Genomic DNA, 27872 nt, shown 5'->3' on the forward strand with positions numbered 1-27872 from the left:
TTATATTTAATTCATGCTGTTAATACTTTTGCATACTGCAAATATAATAAGTACCCTACAGTTTAATAACAAGTTTTTAGAACATACAGTATTGCATTATTCTAGCTCACAGGAGGTTGGTGGCAGCTTAATTGAGGAGGTCGGGCTCGTGGTAATAACTGGAGCGGAATCGGTGTACATCAAATACATGGTTTCCATGGTTTCCAGGTGTTTGATGTCATTCCATTTGCCCCATTCCGGCCGTTATTATGAGCCGTTGATGACTTGGTCTCATTGAGTCGTTGAGTGAGACAGGAAGTGAATCTATATTATAGTCTGTGGTCATTACATCCTCATGGTGTCGATTTGTCTGGGGGGAAGGAACCACAGGAAGCTGCTGAGGGGAGGACGGGCTCATAATAATGGCCGGAACGGAACCAATGGAATGGCATCAAACACCTGGAAACCATGGAAACCATGTGTCTGATACCGTTCCACCTATTCCGCTCCAGTTATTTCCACGAGCCCATCCTCCCCGATTAAGGCGCCAACCAACCACCTGCGGGAGGAACCCTCCATGTTCATGTACTGCATCGACCTCTAGACTAGGACCCTCCTACAGTATGCACCCAGGGCCATTATATTGGACCTCCCTATCCTCACAGATGTCATACATATCAATACTACAGTATAGGGCATCAGTCTCAGGGCTGATAGGAAGGGTTAGCGGGTGCTAGAGACTATATAGTAGATGACTTTGTGTCACTATAGTATGTGTCACACAGTGTGTGGGAGTTAAAGGGGAAATCAGACCTAGAATGACTTTTCTATAAATAGCTAGTCTATTATCATCGGTGTGGTTGTACAGTATGGAGAGGAGCGTTGCTCAGAGGACTGTAGCAGTTTGGTCATCTCTACTCCATTCATCAGGACAGTTTGGTCATCTCTACTCCATTCATCAGGACAGTTTGGTCATCTCTACTCCATTCATCAGGACAGTTTGGTCATCTCTACTCCATTCATCAGGACAGTTTGGTCATCTCTACTCCATTCATCAGGACAGTTTGGTCATCTCTACTCCATTCATCAGGACAGTTTGGTCATCTCTACTCCATTCATCAGGACAGTTTGGTCATCTCTACTCCATTCATCAGGACAGTTTGGTCATCTCTACTCCATTCATCAGGACAGTCTGGTCATCTCTACTCCATTCATCAGGACAGTTTGGTCATCTCTACTCCATTCATCAGGACAGTTTGGTCATCTCTACTCCATTCATCAGGACAGTTTGGTCATCTCTACTCCATTCATCAGGACAGTTTGGTCATCTCTACTCCATTCATCAGGACAGTTTGGTCATCTCTACTCCATTCATCAGGACAGTTTGGTCATCTCTACTCCATTCATCAGGACAGTCTGGTCATCTCTACTCCATTCATCAGGACAGTTTGGTCATCTCTACTCCATTCATCAGGACAGTTTGGTCATCTCTACTCCATTCATCAGGACAGTTTGGTCATCTCTACTCCATTCATCAGGACAGTTTGGTCATCTCTACTCCATTCATCAGGACAGTTTGGTCATCTCTACTCCATTCATCGGGACAGTTTGGTCATCTCTACTCCATTCATCGGGACAGTTTGGTCATCTCTACTCCATTCATCGGGACAGTTTGGTCATCTCTACTCCATTCATCAGGACAGTTTGGTCATCTCTACTCCATTCATCAGGACAGAGAAAGTGACACGTTCTCTCTTCTCACCAGACGTAGAAAGAGAATCTATTCCTAATCTGGATGAAGTCACTGCTAGACAGTTTGTCATCTCACCGCCGCTCATCGCTGGTCTACCATAGTATTACATCCTAGTGAGAGAGAAAAAGCTCCCATGGGATCTGACTTGGAGAACCACGGGTCATACATACATACCAATATGCAGTACATGCACAGGAAGGTCTGTAAATATGCCACAGTGCAGCAGTAAGAGTCATGTGATTCCTTATTGACCTCATGAAAAGGAAACATGATATGTGACATGAGAAGTATAATACGGGACAATGGGATCAATGGGGACAATGGGGACAATACGGGACAATGTGGTCAATGGGGACAATGGGGTCAATGGGGACAATGGGGTCAATGAGGACAATGGGGTCAATGAGGACAATGGGGTCAATGGGGACAATGAGGACAATGGGGACAATGAGGACAATGGGGACAATGGGGACAATGAGGACAATGGGGTCAATGAGGACAATGGGGACAATGAGGACAATGGGGTCAATGAGGACAATGGGGTCAATGGGGACAATATGGGACAATGGGGTCAATGAGGACAATGAGGACAATGGGGTCAATGGGGACAATGCATTATCATTGTGTTTTCTACTCGCTCACTGTGACCTAAAAATAGAGCTATCAATATAATTGGACTTTATTGAGTTTTTCACACCTTTATACAGATAATACAGTGTTAGTCCTTCCACCCTTTATACAGATCATATAGTGTTAGTCCTTCCACCCTTTATACAGATCATACAGTGTTAGTCCTTCCATCCTTTATACAGATCATACAGTGTTAGTCCTTCCATCCTTTATACAGATCATACAGTGTTAGTCCTTCCATCCTTTATACAGATAATACAGTGTTAGTCCTTCCATCCTTTATACAGATCATACAGTGTTAGTCCTTCCATCCTTTATACAGATCATACAGTGTTAGTCCTTCCATCCTTTATACAGATCATATAGTGTTAGTCCTTCCACCCTTTATACAGATCATATAGTGTTAGTCCTTCCACCCTTTATACAGATCATACAGTGTTAGTCCTTCCGTCTTTTATACAGATAATACAGTGTTAGTCCTTCCATCCTTTATACAGATCATACAGTGTTAGTCCTTCCATCCTTTATACAGATCATATAGTGTTAGTCCTTCCACCCTTTATACAGATCATACAGTGTTAGTCCTTCCATCCTTTATACAGATCATACAGTGTTAGTCCTTCCACCCTTTATACAGATCATATAGTGTTAGTCCTTCCACCCTTTATACAGATCATACAGTGTTAGTCCTTCCATCCTTTATACAGATAATACAGTGTTAGTCCTTCCACCCTTTATACAGATCATACAGTGTTAGTCCTTCCACCCTTTATACAGATAATACAGTGTTAGTCCTTCCACCCTTTATACAGATAATACAGTGTTAGTCCTTCCACCCTTTATACAGATCATATAGTGTTAGTCCTTCCACCCTTTATACAGATCATACAGTGTTAGTCCTTCCATCCTTTATACAGAAAATACAGTGTTAGTCCTTCCACCCTTTATACAGATCATACAGTGTTAGTCCTTCCATCCTTTATACAGATAATACAGTGTTAGTCCTTCCATCCTTTATACAGATCATACAGTGTTAGTCCTTCCATCCTTTATACAGATCATATAGTGTTAGTCCTTCCACCCTTTATACAGATCATACAGTGTTAGTCCTTCCACCCTTTATACAGATCATACAGTGTTAGTCCTTCCACCCTTTATACAGATCATACAGTGTTAGTCCTTCCACCCTTTATACAGATCATACAGTGTTAGTCCTTCCACCCTTTATACAGATAATACAGTGTTAGTCCTTCCATCCTTTATACAGATCATATAGTGTTAGTCCTTCCATCCTTTATACAGATCATACAGTGTTAGTCCTTCCATCCTTTATACAGATAATACAGTGTTAGTCCTTCCATCCTTTATACAGATCATATAGTGTTAGTCCTTCCACCCTTTATACAAATAATACAGTGTTAGTCCTTCCATCCTTTATACAGATAATACAGTGTTAGTCCTTCCATCCTTTATACAGATAATACAGTGTTAGTCCTTCCATCCTTTATACAGATCATACAGTGTTAGTCCTTCCATCCTTTATACAGATAATACAGTGTTAGTCCTTCCACCCTTTATACAGATAATACAGTGTTAGTCCTTCCATCCTTTATACAGATCATACAGTGTTAGTCCTTCCATCCTTTATACAGATAATACAGTGTTAGTCCTTCCATCCTTTATACAGATAATACAGTGTTAGTCCTTCCATCCTTTATACAGATAATACAGTGTTAGTCCTTCCATCCTTTATACAGATCATACAGTGTTAGTCCTTCCATCCTTTATACAGATCATACAGTGTTAGTCCTTCCACCCTTTATACAGATAATACAGTGTTAGTCCTTCCATCCTTTATACAGATCATACAGTGTTAGTCCTTCCATCCTTTATACAGATCATACAGTGTTAGTCCTTCCATCCTTTATACAGATCATACAGTGTTAGTCCTTCCATCCTTTATACAGATAATACAGTGTTAGTCCTTCCACCCCTTAAAAGGAAATGGCTTTAAATCCCATATTTCCTGAAATGGCTTTAAATCCCTTATTTCCTGAAATGGCTGGTCATGGCTAATAGTATCAGCCTGAAGTGGGTCAGTGCCTCCAACGCTAATGCCGTCTACTCTACCCTCTACTCTAATGCCGTCTACTCTACCCTCTACTCTAATGCCGTCTACTCTACTCTCTACTCTACTCTCTACTCTAATGCCGTCTACTCTACCCTCTACTCTAATGCCGTCTACTCTACCCTCTACTCTAATGCCGTCTACTCTACCCTCTACTCTAATGCCGTCTACTCTACCCTCTACTCTAATGCCTTCTACTCTACCCTCTACTCTAATGCCGTCTACTCTACCCTGTACTCTACCCTCTACTCTAATGCCGTCTACTCTACCCTCTACTCTAATGCCGTCTACTCTACCCTCTACTCTAATGCCGTCTACTCTACCCTCTACTCTAATGCCGTCTACTCTACCCTCTACTCTAATGCCGTCTACTCTACCCTCTACTCTAATGCCGTCTACTCTACCCTCTACTCTAATGCCGTCTACTCTACCCTCTACTCTAATGCCTTCTACTCTACCCTCTACTCTAATGCCGTCTACTCTACTCTCTACTCTAATGCCTTCTACTCTACCCTCTACTCTAATGCCGTCTACTCTACTCTCTACTCTAATGCCCTCTACTCTACCCTCTACTCTAATGCCGTCTACTCTACCCTCTACTCTAATGCCGTCTACTCTACTCTCTACTCTAATGCCTTCTACTCTACCCTCTACTCTAATGCCGTCTACTCTACTCTCTACTCTAATGCCGTCTACTCTACCCTCTACTCTAATGCCCTCTACTCTACCCTCTACTCTAATGCCGTCTACTCTACCCTCTACTCTAATGCCGTCTACTCTACCCTCTACTCTAATGCCGTCTACTCTACCCTCTACTCTAATGCCGTCTACTCTACCCTCTACTCTAATGCCGTCTACTCTACCCTCTACTCTAATGCCGTCTACTCTACCCTCTACTCTACCCTCTACTCTACCCTCTACTCTACCCTCTACTCTAATGCCGTCTATTCTACCCTCTACTCTAATGCCATCTATTCTACCCTGTATTCTACCCTCTACTCTACCCTCTACTCTAATGCCGTCTACTCTACCCTCTACTCTACCCTCTACTCTACCCTCTACTCTAATGCCGTCTATTCTACCCTCTACTCTACCCTCTACTCTACCCTCTACTCTAATGCCGTCTACTCTACCCTCTACACTACCCTCTACTCTACCCTCTACTCTAATGCCGTCTATTCTACCCTCTACTCTACCCTCTACTCTACCCTCTACTCTAATGCCGTCTACTCTACCCTCTACTCTACCCTCTACTCTAATGCCTTCTACTCTACCCTCTACTCTAATGCCGTCTACTCTACCCTCTACTCTAATGCCCTCTACTCTACCCTCTACTCTAATGCCGTCTACTCTACCCTCTACTCTAATGCCGTCTACTCTACCCTCTACTCTAATGCCGTCTACTCTACCCTCTACTCTAATGCCGTCTACTCTACCCTCTACTCTAATGCCGTCTATTCTACCCTCTACTCTACCCTCTACTCTAATGCCTTCTACTCTACCCTCTACTCTAATGCCGTCTATTCTACCCTCTACTCTACCCTCTACTCTAATGCCTTCTACTCTACCCTCTACTCTAATGCCGTCTACTCTACCCTCTACTCTACCCTCTACTCTAATGCCGTCTACTCTACTCTCTACTCTACTCTCTACTCTAATGCCGTCTACTCTACCCTCTACTCTACCCTCTACTCTAATGCCGTCTACTCTACCCTCTACTCTAATGCCGTCTACTCTACCCTCTACTCTAATGCCGTCTACTCTACCCTCTACTCTAATGCCTTCTACTCTGCCCTCTACTCTAATGCCGTCTACTCTACCCTGTACTCTACCCTCTACTCTACCCTCTACTCTAATGCCGTCTACTCTACCCTCTACTCTACCCTCTACTCTACCCTCTACTCTAATGCCGTCTACTCTACTCTCTACTCTAATGCCTTCTACTCTACCCTCTACTCTAATGCCGTCTACTCTACTCTCTACTCTAATGCCGTCTACTCTACCCTCTACTCTAATGCCCTCTACTCTACCCTCTACTCTAATGCCGTCTACTCTACCCTCTACTCTAATGCCGTCTACTCTACCCTCTACTCTAATGCCGTCTACTCTACCCTCTACTCTAATGCCGTCTACTCTACCCTCTACTCTAATGCCGTCTATTCTACCCTGTACTCTACCCTCTACTCTACCCTCTACTCTAATGCCGTCTACTCTACCCTCTACTCTACCCTCTACTCTACCCTCTACTCTACCCTCTACTCTAATGCCGTCTATTCTACCCTCTACTCTAATGCCATCTATTCTACCCTGTATTCTACCCTCTACTCTACCCTCTACTCTAATGCCGTCTACTCTACCCTCTACTCTACCCTCTACTCTACCCTCTACTCTAATGCCGTCTATTCTACCCTCTACTCTACCCTCTACTCTAATGCCGTCTACTCTACCCTCTACTCTACCCTCTACTCTAATGCCGTCTACTCTACCCTCTACTCTACTCTCTACTCTACCCTCTACTCTAATGCCGTCTACTCTACCCTCTACTCTAATGCCGTCTACTCTACCCTCTACTCTAATACCCTCTACTCTACCCTCTACTCTAATGCCGTCTACTCTACCCTCTACTCTACCCTCTACTCTAATGCCGTCTACTCTACCCTCTACTCTACTCTCTACTCTACCCTCTACTCTAATGCCGTCTACTCTACCCTCTACTCTAATGCCGTCTACTCTACCCTCTACTCTAATGCCTTCTACTCTACCCTCTACTCTAATGCCGTCTACTCTACCCTCTACTCTAATGCCCTCTACTCTACCCTCTACTCTAATGCCGTCTACTCTACCCGCTACTCTAATGCCGTCTACTCTACCCTCTACTCTAATGCCTTCTACTCTACCCTCTACTCTAATGCCGTCTACTCTACCCTCTACTCTAATGCCCTCTACTCTACCCTCTACTCTAATGCCGTCTACTCTACCCTCTACTCTAATGCCGTCTACTCTACCCTCTACTCTAATGCCGTCTACTCTACCCTCTACTCTACCCTCTACTCTAATGCCGTCTACTCTACCCTCTACTCTAATGCCTTCTACTCTACCCTCTACTCTAATGCCGTCTACTCTACCCTCTACTCTAATGCCGTCTACTCTACCCTCTACTCTACCCTCTACTCTAATGCCGTCTACTCTACCCTCTACTCTACCCTCTACTCTAATGCCGTCTATTCTACCCTCTACTCTACCCTCTACTCTAATGCCGTCTACTCTACCCTCTACTCTACCCTCTACTCTAATGCCGTCTACTCTACCCTCTACTCTAATGCCTTCTACTCTACCCTCTACTCTAATGCCGTCTATTCTACCCTGTACTCTACCCTCTACTCTACCCTCTACTCTAATGCCGTCTACTCTACCCTCTACTCTACCCTCTACTCTAATGCCTTCTACTCTACCCTCTACTCTACCCTCTACTCTAATGCCGTCTACTCTACCCTCTACTCTACTCTCTACTCTAATGCCGTCTATTCTACCCTCTACTCTACCCTCTACTCTAATGCCGTCTACTCTACCCTCTACTCTAATGCCATCTACTCTACCCTCTACTCTAATGCCTTCTACTCTACCCTCTACTCTAATGCCGTCTACTCTACCCTCTACTCTAATGCCGTCTACTCTACCCTCTACTCTAATGCCGTCTACTCTACCCTCTACTCTAATGCCGTCTACTCTACCCTCTACTTTAATGCCGTCTACTCTACCCTCTACTCTAATGCCGTCTACTCTACCCTCTACTCTAATGCCGTCTACTCTACCCTCTACTCTAATACCCTCTACTTTACCCTCTACTCTAATGCCGTCTACTCTACCCTCTACTCTAATGCCGTCTACTCTACCCTCTACTCTAATGCCGTCTACTCTACCCTCTACTCTAATTCCGTCTACTCTACCCTCTACTCTAATGCCGTCTACTCTACCCTCTACTCTAATGCCGTCTACTCTACCCTCTACTCTAATGCCGTCTACTCTACCCTCTACTCTATTGCCGTCTACTCTACCCTCTACTCTACCCTCTACTCTACCCTCTACTCTAATGCCGTCTACTCTACCCTCTACTCTAATTCCGTCTACTCTACCCTCTACTCTAATGCCGTCTACTCTACCCTCTACTCTAATGCCGTCTACTCTACCCTCTACTCTAATGCCGTCTACTCTACCCTCTACTCTACCCTCTACTCTACCCTCTACTCTAATGCCGTCTACTCTACCCTCTACTCTAATGCCGTCTACTCTACCCTCTACTCTAATGCCGTCTACTCTACCCTCTACTCTACCCTCTACTCTACCCTCTACTCTAATGCCGTCTACTCTACCCTCTACTCTAATGCCGTCTACTCTACCCTCTACTCTAATGCCGTCTACTCTACCCTCTACTCTAATGCCGTCTACTCTACCCTCTACTCTAATGCCGTCTACTCTACCCTCTACTCTATTGCCGTCTACTCTACCCTCTACTCTACCCTCTACTCTACCCTCTACTCTAATGCCGTCTACTCTACCCTCTACTCTAATTCCGTCTACTCTACCCTCTACTCTAATGCCGTCTACTCTACCCTCTACTCTAATGCCGTCTACTCTACCCTCTACTCTAATGCCGTCTACTCTACCCTCTACTCTACCCTCTACTCTACCCTCTACTCTAATGCCGTCTACTCTACCCTCTACTCTAATGCCGTCTACTCTACCCTCTACTCTAATGCCGTCTACTCTACCCTCTACTCTACCCTCTACTCTACCCTCTACTCTAATGCCGTCTACTCTACCCTCTACTCTAATGCCGTCTACTCTACCCTCTACTCTAATGCCGTCTCTCCTCTTTCTTTAAGCACCTTAAACATTCATGAGACTCTGTTACTGAGAGACTGCTGGATTCAGGAAGTCCTGCTCAGCTCCTTCGGTACCCCCGGTCGGGTTTCCTTACAAAGTTTGTGTTTTAGAAAAACACACCAAAAACCTCTAGCTTCTTTTTATGGACATTTTTTTTTCAACTGTACACCTTCCCTTCTTTTTCCTTGTGTATATCCAAGGTTGGGGTCAACGCAGATCAGACTGGGGAGGTTAGACTGGGTAGGTTAGGGTCAACGCAGATCAGACTGGGTAGGTTGGGGTCAACGCAGATCAGACTGGGTAGGTTGGGGTCAACGCAGATCAGACTGGGGAGGTTAGGGTCATGCAGATCAGACTGGGGAGGTTAGGGTCAATGCAGATCAGACTGGGGAGGTTAGGGTCATGCAGATCAGACTGGGTAGGTTAGGGTCAATGCAGATCAGACTGGGTAGGTTAGGGTCAACGCAGATCAGACTGGGTAGGTTAGGGTTAACGCAGATCAGACTGGGGAGGTTAGGATCAACGCAGATCAGACTGGGGAGGTTAGGGTCATTGCAGATCAGACTGGGTAGGTTAGGGTCATTGCAGATCAGACTGGGTAGGTTAGGGTCATTGCAGATCAGACTGGGTAGGTTAGGGTCAACGTAGATCAGACTGGGGAGGTTAGGGTCAGTGTATATACAGTACAGTGTTATATACAGGACAGTGTTGTATACAGTACAGTGTTGTGTACAATGTTATATACAGGACAGTATTATATACAGTACGAATACAGTACAGTGTTATGTACAGTACAGTGTTATCTACAGTACAGTGTTATATGCAGTACAGTGTTATATACAGTACAGTGTTATATACAGTACAGTGTTATCTACAGTACAGTGTTACATACAGTACAGTTTTGTATACAGCACAGTGTTGTGTACAGTGTTATGTACAGTACAGTGTTGTCTACAGTACAGTGTTGTATACAGTACAGTGTTATATACAGTACAGTGTTATCTACAGTGTTGTGTACAGTACAGTGTTGTATGCAGTGTTATCTACAGTGTTGTCTACAGTACAGTGTTGTATACAGTGTTATATACAGTACAGTGTTGTATACAGTGTTGTTTACAGTACAGTGTTATATACAGTACAGTGTTGTATACAGTGTTATCTACAGTACAGTGTTATATACAGTACAGTGTTGTATACAGTGTTATCTACAGTGTTGTGTACAGTACAGTGTTATCTACAGTGTTGTATACAGTACAGTGTTGTATACAGTACAGTGTTATCTACAGTACAGTGTTATATACAGTACAGTGTTGTATACAGTGTTATCTACAGTGTTGTGTACAGTACAGTGTTATCTACAGTGTTATATACAGTACAGTGTTGTATACAGTGTTATCTACAGTGTTATCTACAGTGTTGTGTACAGTACAGTGTTGTATGCAGTACAGTGTTGTATGCAGTGCAGTGTTATATACAGTACAGTGTTGTATACAGTGTTATCTACAGTACAGTGTTGTATACAGTGTTATCTACAGTGTTGTCTACAGTACAGTGTTATATACAGTACAGTGTTGTATACAGTGTTATCTACAGTGTTGTCTACAGTACAGTGTTATATACAGTACAGTGTTGTATGCAGTGTTATCTACAGTGTTGTCTACAGTGTTGTCTACAGTACAGTGTTATATACAGTACAGTGTTGTATGCAGTGTTATCTACAGTGTTGTCTACAGTACAGTGTTGTATGCAGTGTTATCTACAGTGTTGTCTACAGTGTTGTCTACAGTACAGTGTTATATACAGTACAGTGTTGTATGCAGTGTTATCTACAGTGTTGTCTACAGTACAGTGTTATATACAGTACAGTGTTGTATGCAGTGTTATCTACAGTGTTATCTACAGTGTTATCTACAGTGTTGTATACAGTGTTGTATACAGTACAGTGTTATATACAGTGTTATCTACAGTGTTGTCTACAGTACAGTGTTGTATACAGTGTTATCTACAGTACAGTGTTATATACAGTACAGTGTTATCTACAGTGTTGTCTACAGTACAGTGTTGTATACAGTGTTGTCTACAGTACAGTGTTGTATACAGTGTTATCTACAGTACAGTGTTATCTACAGTGTTGTCTACAGTGTTGTCTACAGTACAGTGTTATATACAGTACAGTGTTGTATACAGTGTTATCTACAGTACAGTGTTATATACAGTGTTGTCTACAGTACAGTGTTATCTACAGTGTTGTCTACAGTACAGTGTTATCTACAGTGTTGTCTACAGTACAGTGTTATATACAGTACAGTGTTGTATGCAGTGTTATCTACAGTGTTGTCTACAGTACAGTGTTGTCTACAGTACAGTGTTATCTACAGTGTTGTATACAGTACAGTGTTATATACAGTACAGTGTTGTATGCAGTGTTATCTACAGTGTTGTCTACAGTACAGTGTTATATACAGTACAGTGTTGTATACAGTGTTATCTACAGTGTTATCTACAGTGTTGTCTACAGTACAGTGTTATATACAGTACAGTGTTGTATGCAGTGTTATCTACAGTGTTGTCTACAGTACAGGGTTGTCTACAGTACAGTGTTATATACAGTACAGTGTTGTATGCAGTGTTATCTACAGTGTTGTCTACAGTACAGTGTTGTATACAGTACAGTGTTGTATACAGTGTTATCTACAGTACAGTGTTATATACAGTACAGTGTTGTATACAGTGTTGTATACAGTACAGTGTTGTATACAGTACAGGGTTGTCTACAGTACAGTGTTGTATACAGTGTTATCTACAGTGTTGTGTACAGTACAGTGTTGTCTACAGTACAGTGTTGTATACAGTGTTGTATACAGTACAGTGTTGTATACAGTACAGTGTTATATGCAGTGTTATCTACAGTACAGTGTTATCTACAGTGTTGTCTACAGTACAGTGTTATCTACAGTACAGTGTTATCTACAGTGTTGTCTACAGTACAGTGTTATATGCAGTGTTGTCTACAGTACAGTGTTATCTACAGTGTTGTCTACAGTACAGTGTTATCTACAGTGTTGTCTACAGTACAGTGTTATCTACAGTGTTGTGTACAGTACAGTGTTGTCTACAGTGTTGTATACAGTACAGTGTTGTATGCAGTGTTATCTACAGTGTTGTCTACAGTACAGTGTTGTATACAGTACAGTGTTATATGCAGTGTTATCTACAGTACAGTGTTATCTACAGTGTTGTCTACAGTACAGTGTTGTATACAGTGTTGTCTACAGTACAGTGTTGTATACAGTGTTATCTACAGTGTTGTCTACAGTACAGTGTTGTATACAGTACAGTGTTATATGCAGTGTTATCTACAGTACAGTGTTATCTACAGTGTTATATACAGTACAGTGTTGTCTACAGTGTTATCTACAGTGTTGTGTACAGTACAGTGTTATCTACAGTGTTGTCTACAGTACAGTGTTATCTACAGTGTTATCTACAGTACAGTGTTATCTACAGTACAGTGTTATATACAGTACAGTGTTGTCTACAGTGTTATCTACAGTGTTGTGTACAGTACAGTGTTGTATGCAGTGTTATCTACAGTGTTGTCTACAGTGTTGTCTACAGTACAGTGTTATATACAGTACAGTGTTATATACAGTACAGTGTTGTATGCAGTGTTATCTACAGTGTTATCTACAGTGTTGTCTACAGTACAGTGTTATATACAGTACAGTGTTGTATGCAGTGTTATCTACAGTGTTATCTACAGTGTTGTCTACAGTACAGTGTTATATACAGTACAGTGTTGTATGCAGTGTTATCTACAGTGTTGTCTACAAGCCTGAGGATATCTCACCTGCTTAGTTCTTGAACCTCCATTTGTTTGGACAGAATATACTGTTGTTAAACTAGCTCAGATGAGTGAAAGGCTTTAATGGCTTTAATAAAAAAGACCCCCGTCTCACACACAAAATAGCCTACGTTACTGTTCAATCTCCTCTCGCTATCTCTATCATTTGGCCTTGTCTCGCTCTGGCTCCTGGCTATTGGTTTTGTTGTCACATAAAGTCATTGTTAAAACGTAACAGACCAGTCCTTATTGCCCGTCTCTGTGGCTGATAATGAGTTGTGATACATCTACCACACAGCCATTCATCAGGACAGGGAAAGTGACACGTTCCTCTTCTCACCAGACGTAGAAAGATAATCTATTCCTCATCTGGATGAAGTCACTACTAGACAGTCCTTAATGTCTTCCAATTTGAGAATACACAGAGCTGGTAAAATTATTACTGGAAAATTAATTCTGATAAATACCACAAAAAATCCATGAAAGATTATAAACCAAATCAATATGTATATCAGTTTAGAGCTAAATGGTGGTTTCTTCCCTGTCTTCTCTCTGGGGGGGGGGGGGGGGGGGGCTGTCTTCTCTCTGGGGGTGGCTCTGTCTTCTCTCTGGGGGTGGCTCTGTCTTCTCTCTGGGGGGGGGGGGGCTGCCTTCTCTCTGGGGGTGGCTCTGTCTTCTCTCTGGGGGGGGCTGTCTTCTCTCTGGGGGTGGCTCTGTCTTCTCTCTGGGGGTGGCTCTGTCTTCTCTCTGGGGGTGGCTCTGTCTTCTCTCTGGGGATGGCCCTGTCTTCTCTCTGAGGGGGGGCTGTCTTCTCTCTGGGGGTGGCTCTGTCTTCTTTCTGGGGGTGGCTCTGTCTTCTCTCTGAGGGTGGCTCTGTCTTCTCTCTGAGGGTGGCTCTGTCTTCTCTCTGAGGGTGGCTCTGTCTTCTCTCTGGGGGTGGCTCTGTCTTCTTTCTGGGGGTGGCTCTGTCTTCTTTCTGGGGGTGGCTCTGTCTTCTCTCTGAGGGTGGCTCTGTCTTCTCTCTGGGGGGGGGCTGTCTTCTCTCTGGGGATGGCTCTGTCTTCTCTCTGGGGGGGGGCTCTGTCTTCTCTCTGGGGATGGCTCTGTCTTCTCTCTGGGGGGGGGGGGGGTGGCTCTGTCTTCTCTCTGGGGGGGGGTGGCTCTGTCTTCTCTCTGGGGGGGGGGCTGTCTTCTCTCTGGGGATGGCTCTGTCTTCTCTCTGGGGGTGGCTCTGTCTTCTCTCTGGGGGTGGCTCTGTCTTCTCTCTGGGGGTGGCTCTGTCTTCTCTCTGGGGGTGGCTCTGTCTTCTCTCTGGGGGGGGGGGGGGGGGGGGGGGGCTGTCTTCTCTCTGGGGGTGGCTCTGTCTTCTCTCTGGGGGTGGCTCTGTCTTCTCTCTGGGGGTGGCTCTGTCTTCTCTCTGGGGATGGCCCTGTCTTCTCTCTGAGGGGGGGCTGTCTTATCTCTGGGGGTGGCTCTGTCTTCTTTCTGGGGGTGGCTCTGTCTTCTCTCTGAGGGTGGCTCTGTCTTCTCTCTGGGGCGGGGGCTGTCTTCTCTCTGGGGATGTCTCTGTCTTCTCTCTGGGGGGGGGCTCTGTCTTCTCTCTGGGGATGGCTCTGTCTTCTCTCTGGGGATGGCTCTGTCTTCACTCTGGGGATGGCTCTGTCTTCTCTCTGGGGGGGGCTCTGTCTTCTCTCTGGGGGGGGGCTCTGTCTTCTCTCTGGGGATGGCTCTGTCTTCTCTCTGGGGGTGGCTCTGTCTTCTCTCTGGGGGGGCTCTGTCTTCTCTCTGGGGGGGGGGGCTCTGTCTTCTCTCTGGGGATGGCTCTGTCTTCTCTCTGGGGGGGGCTGTCTTCTCTCTGGGGATGGCTCTGTCTTCTCTCTGGGGGTGGCTCTGTCTTCTCTCTGGGGGTGGCTCTGTCTTCTTTCTGGGGGTGGCTCTGTCTTCTCTCTGGGGGGCTCTGTCTTCTCTCTGGGGGGGGCTCTGTCTTCTCTCTGGGGATGGCTCTGTCTTCTCTCTGGGGGTGGGGGGGGGTGGCTCTGTCTTCTCTCTGGGGGGGGTGGCTCTGTCTTCTCTCTGGGGGGGGGTGGCTCTGTCTTCTCCCTGGGGGGGGGGGGGTGGCTCTGTCTTCTGTCTGGGGGGGGGGGGGGGGGTGGCTCTGTCGTCTCTCTAGGGGGGGGGGTGGCTCTGTCTTCTCTCTGGGGGGGGGGGGGGGTGGTGGCTCTGTCTTCTCTCTGGGGGGGGGCCAGAATGATGAACAACTGTAGGCTACATGTGTGCACTGTGGATGCAGAGGCTTGACCACTTTGACCAATCACAATGTTGAAAAAGAATCCCCAGGATTTCCAATCTAGTCTTATAAACAGCATGAGAAGCTGCCTGTTCACAACCACAGGCTTTAAAGGCACATCACAGTGGACCAGGCGGTGCAGTCTGAGTACACACACCTGAAACGTCCTGGAGAGAGAGCTGGCCAGAGCCTCTCCCTCTGGGATTCCAGGAAGAAGACATGTGCATCTTTTTCCAACGCTTCTCCCTCCCGTGCATCTCCACCATCAATGGCTTTACAGAATTTGTTGACAGTAGAGGAGAACAGTACAGTGATTTTTCAACGCCGATACCGATGCCGATTATTGGAGGACCAAAAAAAGCCGATACCGATTAATCGGCCGTTTTTAAAAATGTATTTGTAATAATGACAATTACAACAATACTGAATGAACACTTATTTTAACTTAATATAATACATCAATATAATCAATTTAGCCTCAAATAAATAATGAAACATGTTCAATTTAGTTTAAATAATGCAATAACAAAGTGTTGGAGAAGAAAGTAAAAGTGCAATATGTGCCATGTAAGAAAGCTAACATTTAAGTTCCTTGCTCAGAACATGAGAACATATGAAAGCTGGTGGTTCCTTTTAACATGAGTCTTCAATATTCCCAGGTAAGAAGTTTTAGGTTGTAGTTATTATAGGAATTATAGGACTATTTCTCTCTATACCATTTGTATTTCATTAACCTTTGACTATTGGATGTTCTTATAGGCACTTTAGTATTGCCAGTGTAACAGTATAGCTTCCGTCCCTCTCCTCGCTCCTCCCTGGGCTCGAACCAGGAACACATCGACAACAGCCACCCTCGAAGCAGCGTTACCCATGCAGAGCAAGGGGAACAACCACTCCAAGTCTCAGAGCGAGTGACGTTTGAAACGCTATTAGCGCGCACACCGTTAACTAGCTAGCCATTTCACATCGGTTACACCAGCCTAATCTCGGGAGTTGATAGGCTTGAAGTCATAAACAGCGCAATGCTTGAAGCATTGCGAAGACCTGCTGGCAAAACGCACGAAAGTGCTGTTTGAATGAATGCTTATGAGCATGCTGGTGCCTACCATCGCTCAATCAGACTGCTCTATCAAATCATAGACTTAGTTATAACATAATAACACACAGAAATACGAGCCTTAGGTCATTAATATGCTCGAATCCGGAAACTATCATCTCGAAAACAAGACGTTTATTCTTTCAGTGAAATACGGAACCATTCCGTATTTTATCTAACGGGTCGCATCCATAAGTCTAAATATTCCTGTTACATTGCACAACCTTCAATGTTATGTCATAATTACTTAAAATTCTGGCAAATTAGGCGGCCCAAACTGTTGCATATACACTGACTCTGCGTGCAATGAACGCAAGAGAAGTGACACAATTTCACCTGGTTAATATTGCCTGCTAAATTGGATTTCTTTTAGCTAAATATGCAGGTTTAAAAATATATACTTCTGTGTATTGATTTTAAGAAAGGCATTGATGTGTATGGTTAGGTACACATTGGAGCAACGATACGCACCGCATCGATTATATGCAACGCAGGACACGCTAGATAAACTAGTAATATCATCAACCATGTGTAGTTAACTAGTGATTATGATTGATTGATTGTTTTTTATAAGATAAGTTTAATGCTAGCTAGCAACTTACCTTGGCTTCTTACTGCATTCGCGTAACAGGCGGGCTCCTCGTGGAGTGCAATGTAATCAGGTGGTTAGAGCATTGGACTAGTTAACTGTAAGGTTGCAAGATTGAATCCCCGAGCTGACAAGGTAAAAATCTGTCGTTCTGCCCCTGAACAAGGCAGTTAACCCACCGTTCCTAGGCCGTCATTGAAAATAAGAATGTGTTCTTAACTGACTTGCCTAGTTAAATAAAGGCGTAAAAAAAATATATAAAAAATCTGCCAAATCGGTGTCCAAAAATACCGATTTCCGATTGTAATGAGAACTTGAAATCGGCCCTAATTAATCGGCCATTCCGATTAATCGGTCGACCTCTAATTGTGAGTGTAGCGAAATGCTTATGCTTCTAGATCTGACAGTGCATCAGTATCTAACAGGTCATATCTAACAATTCCACAACAAAACCTAATATCTAACAATTCCACAACAAACCTAATATCTAACAATTCCACAACAAAACCTAATATCTAACAAATTCCACAACAAAACCTAATATCTAACAATTCCACAACAAAACCTAATACACACAATCTAGTAAAGGAATGGGATGAGAATATATAAATATAAAATATATGGATGAGCAGTGACAGAGCGGCTAAGATGCAATACATAATATAGAATAGATAGTGTATGATACAGTATACAGTATATACATATGAGATAAGTAATGTGAGATATGTAAACATTCTTAAAGTGACTAGTGTTCCATTTATTAAAGTGGCCAATGATATCAAGTCTGTAGGTAGGCAGCCACTTCTCTGTGCTAGTGATGGCTGTTTAACAATCTGATGGCCTTGAGTGTCACGTTCGTCGTAGTGAGGAGACCAAAGCGCAGCGTGATGTGAATACATATTTAAATACAAGACGACTGAACACGAAGAACACTAACAAACTATACAAAATAACAAACGGACGTGAACGCTATAAACACTGAGTGCAGACATGCAACATCAACATAGACAATAACCCACAAAACCTAAATGGAAAATGGCAACCTAAATAGGATCCCCAATCAGAGACAACGATAAACAGCTGCCTCTGATTGGGAACCAATCTAGGCCACCATAGACATACATATGCCTAGACTACACACACACACCTAGACATACCCAAAACCCTAAACAAGACAAAAACACATACCACCCTCGTCACACCCTGAGCTAACCAAAATAATAAAGAAAACAAAGATAACTAAGGTCAGAGCGTGACATTGAGATAGAAGCTGTTTTTCAATCTCTGTCCCAGCTTTGATGCACCTGTACAGAAGTCGCCTTCTGGGTGGTAGCGGGGTGAACAGGCAGTGGCTCGGGTGGTTATTGATCTTTTTGGCCTTCCTGTGACATCGGGTGGTGTAGATGTCCTGGAGGGCAGGTAGTTTGCCCCCGGTGATGCGTTGTGGGTGGTGCAGTTACCGTACCGGGCGGTGATACAGCCCGACAGGATGCTCTCGATTGTGCACCTGTAAAAGTTAGTGAGGGTTTCCGGTGACGAGCCACATTTTTTCAGCCTCCTGAGGTTGAAGAGGCATTGTTGCGCCTTCTTCACCACGCTGTCTGTGTGCGTGGATCATTTCAGTTTGTCGGTGATGTGTACACCAAGGAACTTAAAACTTTCCACCTTCTCCACTGTGGTACCGTCGATGTGGATAGGGCGGTGCTCCCTCTGCTGTTTCCTGTCCACGATCCTAATTTAGCGAAGGGGTCTGAATACTTTCTGAATGCACTGTGTACCACGTAGTCACAGGCCTATTAGGCTATACTTCAAATGATTGTTGTTTGTTCCTGAACTGGCCGAATGACGTCTCCTTCAGCACCACCCGTTGGGGTAGCGAGAACACTGGGCGGCATCCTTACCTTTTATTCATTAAAGCCAAATTAGTGTCCACATCTCTTCCAAATGAACCTCTTCTGTGAACGGCTGTATTAATCATGTAGAGCAATAGTGGACCTAATTGATTCCAAAATGTTAAATAGGCCTCAGGAGGAGTAACCACCCATCCAGGTGATTTGCCTTTATTCATGTATTTTAAGTGATTGTAATGTGTAATGTGTAATTTGTAATGTCCAATGCAGGTTTGATTCTCATTGAGAGAGATTTGGGCTCTCTGCTTTTTTAACATCAGTGCACGATCCTGGCTGTCCTTTCAGCACCACGAAGGGCGTTCCAATCGCTTAAAATAACCCTCATCAAGATCTGTTTCCTCCACCTAATAGTCCCTACTCATCACTTTTTATCATTATTACAAATAAAAGATGATCAATTCTCACTTTACTCGTTTAGTAAAGTTAGATCAAAGCTGCATAAATGTCTCGCAAGATCACATAAGGATTCATTAGCATTTTACATAACAGAACCTGAATATAATAGCATACCGTAGTAGCCTATAGCGATACTGCGACACCAAAAACACTTCCTCATTTCTAATGACATTTTTTGATGGTTAGCTGAAGTTCAATAGTAAAAAAATATATATATATATAATATCATTGTTATATGCTTTGATTGAAACAAAATACAAGAAAGGCTATAAAGTGCGTTAACCCCATCTGCTCTAATTCACTCACCAGACAGTCATTCAATAAGATCTGAATACAAATCCCCATGAAACTGACGGAGAGCAAATGATTGGTGTGCAGATACAGTTTGGACGCTTCACCGGTATCTAATTATCATTCACGATTGACAGGGATGATGGCCTATTTTGAAGTGAGATACGCCTAACTTGGTGATTGAGAGTATTAACAGCAGAACATGTTCTTGAGACAATATGTGTTGGCCTAGGCAGACGTTGCGATTGGAGGATGTATTTTATGCATATTCTATAATGATATGGAATTATATTGTATAGGATTATATATTCAATAGGCTACATCTGTCGGTACAGACTTTGATTGAGGTAATGATGACGTCATTACGTCATTTTTGCTTCCTTTTTATTTTTGCTTCCTTTTTATTTTTGCTTCCTCACCTAAAAAAAAAATAACACCACTGGACATTTTTTAATTGAACCTTTATTGAACCTTTATTTAACCAGGCAAGTCAGTTAAGAACAAATTGTTATTTACGATGACGGCCTACCCCGGTGACGCTGGGCCAATTGTGCGCCGCCCTATGGGACTCCCAATCACGTCTGGATGTGATTCAGCCTGGATTTGAACCAGGGACTGTAGTCACACCTCTTGTACTGAGATGCAGTGCCTTAGACCGCTGTGCCACTCAGGAGCCCGAGATCTCACCAATCAGAACTGGTCTACACTAGTATCAGGAAAATGCACCATGTGACCATCAGACTGTTATAATGACTATTGTGGACTGGTGAATATGGTGTCTTAGTTACTTTGATCATGTTTTACTTATTTAAAGAATACTATTTATTATTGTACAGGGCACCCTTCTTCAATCCAGCCCGTCTTCTCTCTGCTCAGCATAGCACTGGCAGTGCCCACAGGAGCCCCACAGATACAAGGTGACGGGGAGTGAAAAGAGGACAGAGAGGGGGTGAGAGAGGGTGAGAGAGAGAGATAAAGAGAGGGAAAGAAGGCTACCTACTAAGCCAGTGAGAGAAGCTTTTATATCCGCTCACAGGTCTGGGTATTCAGCTGCTTGAGGAGAAGACTGGGAGTGTCTGGGTATTCAGCTGCCTGAGCAGAAGACTGGGAGTGTCTGGGTATTCAGCTGCTTGAGGAGAAGACTGGGAGTGTCTGGGTATTCAGCTGCCTGAGGAGAATACTGGGAGTGTCTGTGTATTCAGCTGCCTGAGGAGAAGACTGGGAGTGTCTGGGTATTCAGCTGCCTGAGGAGAAGACTGGGAGTGTCTGGGTATTCAGCTGCCTGAGCAGAAGACTGGGAGTGTCTGGGTATTCAGCTGCCCGAGGAGAAGACTGGGAGCGTCTGGGTATTCAGCTGCCTGAGGAGAATACTGGGAGTGTCTGGGTATTCAGCTGCCTGAGGAGAAGACTTGGAGTGTCTATATTCATCTGCCTGAGGAGAAGACTGGGAGTGTCTATATTCATCTGCCTGAGGAGAATACTGGGAGTGTCTGGGTATTCAGCTTGCTGAGGAGAAGACTGGGAGCGTCTGGGTATTCAGCTGCCTGAGGAGAATACTGGGAGTGTCTGGGTATTTAGCTGCCTGAGGAGAAGACTGGGAGTGTCTGGGTATTCAGCTGGCTGAGGAGAAGACTGGGAGCGTCTGGGTATTCAGCTGCCTGAGGAGAAGACTGGGAGTGTCTGGGTATTCAGCTGCCTGAGGAGAAGACTGGGAGTGTCTGGGTATTCAGCTGCCTAAGGAGAAGACTGGGAGTGTCTGGGTATTCAGCTGCCTGAGGAGAAGACTGGGAGTGTCTGGGTATTCAGCTGCCTGAGCAGAAGACTGGGAGCGTCTGGGTATTCAGCTGCCTGAGGAGAATACTGGGAGTGTCTGGGTATTCAGCTGCCTGAGGAGAAGACTGGGAGCGTCTGGGTATTCAGCTGCCTGAGGAGAAGACTGGGAGTGTCTGGGTATTCAGCTGCCTGAGGAGAAGACTGGGAGTGTCTGGGTATTCAGCTGGCTGAGGAGAAGACTGGGAGTGTCTGGGTATTCAGCTGCCTGAGGAGAAGACTGGGAGTGTCTGGGTATTCAGCTGCCTGAGGAGAAGACTGGGAGTGTGTGTGAGTGTGTCTGTGTGTGTGTGCTTGTGTGCTTTGGGAGGGTTCTCTGAGGTGGCCATTGCGAACAGAAATCAAGCAGATCAGTGTTTGGGTGACGGAGAAAGGGGAGAGGGAGAGAAATAGAGAGAGAGAGACAAGGGAGAGAGGGAGAGAAATAGAGAGAGAGAGACAAGGGGAGAGGGTGGGCCACCGCTTGGAATTTTTTAATCTCCGCAAGGCATGTGTGCTGCACTTGCATCATGCAGATATCTGTCTTCATTTTTCCTCACTAGATGGGATTGTTTGGAATGGGATGCAGAAAAACACTGATGCCCTTTTTGGCATGTTATACGACAACTAGGGTGTATGGCAGGTTTGTCTAATGTCCGTCGGTGGATATGCATGCATGTATTTTTGCTTGCTTGTGTGTGTGTGTGTGTGTGTGTGTGTGTGTGTGTGTGTGTGTGTGTGTGTGTGTGTGTGTGTGTGTGTGTGTGTGTGTGTGTGTGTGTGTGTGTGTGTGTGTGTGTGTGTGTGTGTGTGTGTGTGTGTGTGTGTACATGTTTGCATATTTATGTGTCTGATATGTGTGTGTGTGTGTGTAATCATAATAATTATGCTGAATACCAAACCAATGGGCAGCTGTCCAGACAGTCCGTTCAGATCTTCGGCATAGTGCCTAAAGGGATGGTTTGAGGATTTAATATTTAGTGTGGGGTTTGGGATACGCATGTTTCCTCTAGGACCTCTCCATGTGATACACGTACTGCTCGAAAGCAGTTCCACACACTCCCTTCCCCCTGGCCTGTCTGTGAGGTAATGCAGTCTCTGTTGCTAGGGGGAACAGAGGTGTTTTTGTTAGGCTTATCTATCCTATATTAAGACTCCATTGATGGGTTTACAAATATTCCATGGACTGACTGAGAATGCCTTCCGTGGGTCACTGCATCAGCTATACTGTGGAAAGTGGCTCCAGGACCTATTTGTAGTTTATGAATGCTGTTATGAATGCTGTTATGAATGCTGTTATGTATGTGTAATAAACATGTTATGAACAGTTCCAGGTTTATGAACACACTGGTAGTGTTGAAGTCTGAATGTTGTTATATGTGTGGTGCGTTTAGTTCCGGGTCCCAACATACCAGCTGTTTTGTCCTGTGATTTAATGTGATATATTGGCACAGCACCTCACCCTTTGAGGGTGGCCTGGACACCCTAAAGCTTGTTCACGTGTACTGACCCACACCCTGTGTCGACCCATCACTCATCCATATATTTATATTTATATATTCTTATTCCATCCCTTTACTTAGATTTTTGTGTATTATGTATTTGTTGTGGAATTGTTATATTACTTGTTAGATATTGCTGCACTGTCGGAACTAGAAGCACAAGCATTTTACTACACCTGCAATAACATCTGCCAACCGTGTGTATGTAACCAATAACATTTGATTTGATTTGACCCCTGGGATTCGGGTTACTGTATATACAGTTGAAATCGGAAGTTTACATACACCTTAGCCAAATACATTTAAACTCAGTTTTTCACAATTCCTGACATTTACATCCTCGTAAAAATTCCCTGTCTTAGGTCAGTTAGGATCACCACTTTATTTTAAGAATGTGAAATGTCAGAATAATAGTAGAGATAATTATTTATTTCAGCTTTTATTTCTTTCATCACATTCCCAGTGGGTCAGAAGTTTACATACACTCGATTAGTATTTGGTAGCATTGCCTTTACATTCTTTAACTTGGGTCAAACGTTTCGGGTAGCCTTCCACAAGCTTCCCACAATAAGTTGGGTGAATTTTGTCCCATTCCTCCTGACAGAGCTGGTGTAACTCAGGTTTGTAGGCCTCCCTGCTCCCACACGCTTTTTCAGTTCTGCCCACACATTTTCTGTAGGATTGAGGTCTTTGTGATGGCCACTCCAATACCTTGACTTTGTTGTCCTTAAGCCATTTTGCCACAACTTTGGAAGTAAGCTTGGGGTCATTGTCCATTTGGAAGACCCATTTGCGACCAAGCTTTTAACTTCATGACTGATGTCTTGAGATGTTTCTTCAATATATCCACATAATTTTCCTCCCTCATGATGCCATCTATTTAGTGAAGTGCACCAGTCCCTCCTGCAGCAAAGCACCCCCACAACATGATGCTGCCACCCCCGTGCTTCACGGTTGGGATGGTGTTCTTCGGCTTGCAAGCCTCCCCCTTTTTCCTCCAAACATAACGATGGTCATTATGGCCGAACAGTTCTATTTTTGTTTCATCAGACCAGAGGACATTTCTCCAAGAAGTATGATCTTTGTCCCCATGTGCAGTTGCAAATCGTAGTCTGTATTTCTTATGGCGGTTTTGGAGCAGTGGCTCCTTCCTTGCTCGTTTTACTGTGAATATAGATACTTTTGTACCTGTTTTCTCCAGCATCTTCACAAGGTCCTTTGCTGTTGTTCTGGGATTGATTTGCACTTTTCGCACCAAAGTACTTTCATCTCTAGGAGACAGAACGCGTCTCCTTCCTGAGCGTTATGACGGCTGCGTGGTCCCATGGTGTTTATACTTGCGTACTATTGTTCGTACAGATGAACGTGGTACCTGCAGGCTTTTGGAAATTGCTCCCAAGGATGAACCAGACGTGTGGAGGTCTACAATGATTTTTCTGAGGTCTTGGCTGATTTCTTTGGATTTTCCCATGATGTCAAGAAAAGAGGCACTGAGTTTGAAGGTAGACTTTGAAATACATCCACAGGTACACCTCCAATTGACTCAAATTATGTAAATTAGTCCATTTAAAGGCACAGTCAACTTAGTGTATGTTAACTTCTGACCCACTGGAATTGTGATACAGTGAATTATAAGTGAAATAATCTGTCTGTAAACAATTGTTGGAAAAATTACTTGCGTCATGCACTAAGTAGATGTTTTAACCGACTTGCCAATACTATAGTTTGTTAGCAAGAAACTTGTGGAGTGGTTGAAAAACGAGTTTTAATTACTCCAACCTAAGTGTATGTAAACTTCCGACTTCAACTGTATAAACTCCAGTCGTACTTTATCAAAAGCCTTTTCAAAATCAGCTATGAAAACCAGGCATGGTTTCCCCGATATTTCATGGTATTCTATTGTTTCCAGTATTTGTCTTATATTATCTCCAATGTATTGTCCATGTAAAAAACCTGTCTGATTAGGATGAATAATATCTGACAAAACCTTTTTAATTCTATGCGCCAAGCCATTAGCTAGAATATTTGCATCACAACACTGAAGTGTAAGAGACCTCCAACTTTTTAAATGGACTGGATCTTTATATTTACCACTTGGATCCTGATTCAGTAATAATGAAATCAGACCTTCTTGTTGCGTGTCCGATAATATACCTTTTATATAGGAGTGGTTAAAACATGCTAATAACGGTCCTCTGAGTACATCAGAAAAAGGTTTGGTATACTTCCACTGGTATACCACCCAGCCCTGGAGTTCTACTGGTATACCACCCAGCCCTGGAGTTCTACTGTTATACCATCCAGCCCTGTAGTTCCTCTGGTATGCCACCCAGCCCTGTAGTTCTACTGGTATACCACCCAGCCCTGTAGTTCTACTGGTATGCCACCCAGCCCTGGAGTTCTACTGGTATACCATCCAGCCCTGTAGTTCCTCTGGTATGCCACCCAGCCCTGTAGTTCTACTGGTATACCACCCAGCCCTGTAGTTCTACTGGTATACCATCCAGCCCTGTAGTTCTACTGGTATACCACCCAGCCCTGGAGTTCTACTGGTATACCACCCAGCCCTGTAGTTCTACTGGTATGCCACCCAGCCCTGGAGTTCTACTGGTATACCACCCAGCCCTGGAGTTCTACTGGTATACCACCCAGCCCTGGAGTTCTACTGGTATACCACCCAGCCCTGTAGTTCTACTGGTATACCATCCAGCCCTGTAGTTCTACTGGTATACCACCCAGCCCTGTAGTTCTACTGGTATACCACCCAGCCCTGTAGTTCTACTGGTATACCATCCAGCCCTGGAGTTCTACTGGTATACCATCCAGCCCTGTAGTTCTACTGGTATACCACCCAGCCCTGGAGTTCTACTGGTATACCACCCAGCCCTGTAGTTCTACTGGTATACCATCCAGCCCTGGAGTTCTACTGGTATACCATCCAGCCCTGTAGTTCTACTGGTATACCATCCAGCCCTGGAGTTCTACTGGTATACCATCCAGCCCTGTAGTTCTACTGGTATACCATCCAGCCCTGGAGTTCTACTGGTATACCACCCAGCCCTGTAGTTCTACTGGTATACCATCCAGCCCTGTAGTTCTACTGGTATACCACCCAGCCCTGTAGTTCTACTGGTATACCACCCAGCCCTGGAGTTCTACTGGTATACCATCCAGCCCTGGAGTTCTACTGGTATACCATCCAGCCCTGGAGTTCCACTGGTATACCACCCAGCCCTGTAGTTCTACTGGTATGCCACCCAGCCCTGGAGTTCTACTGGTATACCACCCAGCCCTGGAGTTCTACTGGTATACCACCCAGCCCTGGAGTTCTACTGGTATACCACCCAGCCCTGTAGTTCTACTGGTATACCATCCAGCCCTGTAGTTCTACTGGTATACCACCCAGCCCTGTAGTTCTACTGGTATACCACCCAGCCCTGTAGTTCTACTGGTATACCATCCAGCCCTGGAGTTCTACTGGTATACCATCCAGCCCTGTAGTTCTACTGGTATACCACCCAGCCCTGGAGTTCTACTGGTATACCACCCAGCCCTGTAGTTCTACTGGTATACCATCCAGCCCTGGAGTTCTACTGGTATACCATCCAGCCCTGTAGTTCTACTGGTATACCATCCAGCCCTGGAGTTCTACTGGTATACCATCCAGCCCTGTAGTTCTACTGGTATACCATCCAGCCCTGGAGTTCTACTGGTATACCACCCAGCCCTGTAGTTCTACTGGTATACCATCCAGCCCTGTAGTTCTACTGGTATACCACCCAGCCCTGTAGTTCTACTGGTATACCACCCAGCCCTGGAGTTCTACTGGTATACCATCCAGCCCTGGAGTTCTACTGGTATACCATCCAGCCCTGGAGTTCCACTGGTATACCACCCAGCCCTGGAGTTCTACTGGTATACCATCCAGCCCTGGAGTTCTACTGGTATACCACCCAGCCCTGTAGTTCTACTGGTATACCTCCCAGCCCTGTAGTTCTACTGGTATACCATCTTTCCCTGGAGTTCTACTGGTATACCACCCAGCCCTGGAGTTCTACTGGTATGCCACCCAGCCCTGTAGTTCCACTGGTATACCACCCAGCCCTGTAGTTCTACTGGTATACCATCCAGCCCTGTAGTTCCACTGGTATACCACCCAGCCCTGTAGTTCTACTGGTATGCCACCCAGCCCTAGAATTCAACTGGTATACCATCCAGCCCTGGAGTTCTACTGGTATGCCATCCAGCCCTGGAGTTCTACTGGTATGCCATCCAGCCCTGGAGTTCCACTGGTATACCACCCAGCCCTGGAGTTCTACTGGTATACCATCCAGCCCTGTAGTTCTACTGGTAACCACCCAGCCCTGGAGTTCCACTGGTATACCATCCAGCCCTGTAGTTCTACTGGTATACCATCCAGCCCTGGAGTTTTACTGGTATACCACCCAGCCCTGTAGTTCTACTGGTATACCATCCAGCCCTGTAGTTCTACTGGTATACCATCCAGCCCTGGAGTTCTACTGGTATACCATCCAGCCCTGGAGTTCCACTGGTATACCACCCAGTCCTGGAGTTATACTGGTATACCACCCAGCCCTGGAGTTCTACTGGTATACCACCCCGCCCTGTAGTTCTACTGGTATACCACCCAGCCCTGTAGTTCTACTGGTATACCATCCAGCCCTGGAGTTCCACTGGTATACCACCCAGCCCTGTAGTTCTACTGGTATACCATCCAGCCCTGGAGTTCTACTGGTATACCACCCAGCCCTGT

The 27872-nt window shown here is 44.7% G+C and overlaps 1 protein-coding gene across 1 annotated transcript in view; it reads left to right on the forward strand.

The window, feature by feature from the left end:
- The first annotated feature begins 2052 nt into the window (after nucleotides 1-2052).
- The window catches only part of ano8b (anoctamin 8b), a 76191-nt gene continuing 50371 nt past the window's right edge, over nucleotides 2053-27872 (forward strand). Inside the window, exon 1 of the mRNA XM_039001766.1 lies at nucleotides 2053-2302. Coding sequence (XP_038857694.1) covers nucleotides 2053-2302 — 250 coding nt within the window. The remainder of the gene's footprint in view (nucleotides 2303-27872) is intronic.

This window comes from Salvelinus namaycush, chromosome 10 (genome assembly GCF_016432855.1).
Source record: "Salvelinus namaycush isolate Seneca chromosome 10, SaNama_1.0, whole genome shotgun sequence".
In the NCBI taxonomy this organism is placed as follows: Eukaryota; Metazoa; Chordata; class Actinopteri; order Salmoniformes; family Salmonidae; genus Salvelinus; species Salvelinus namaycush.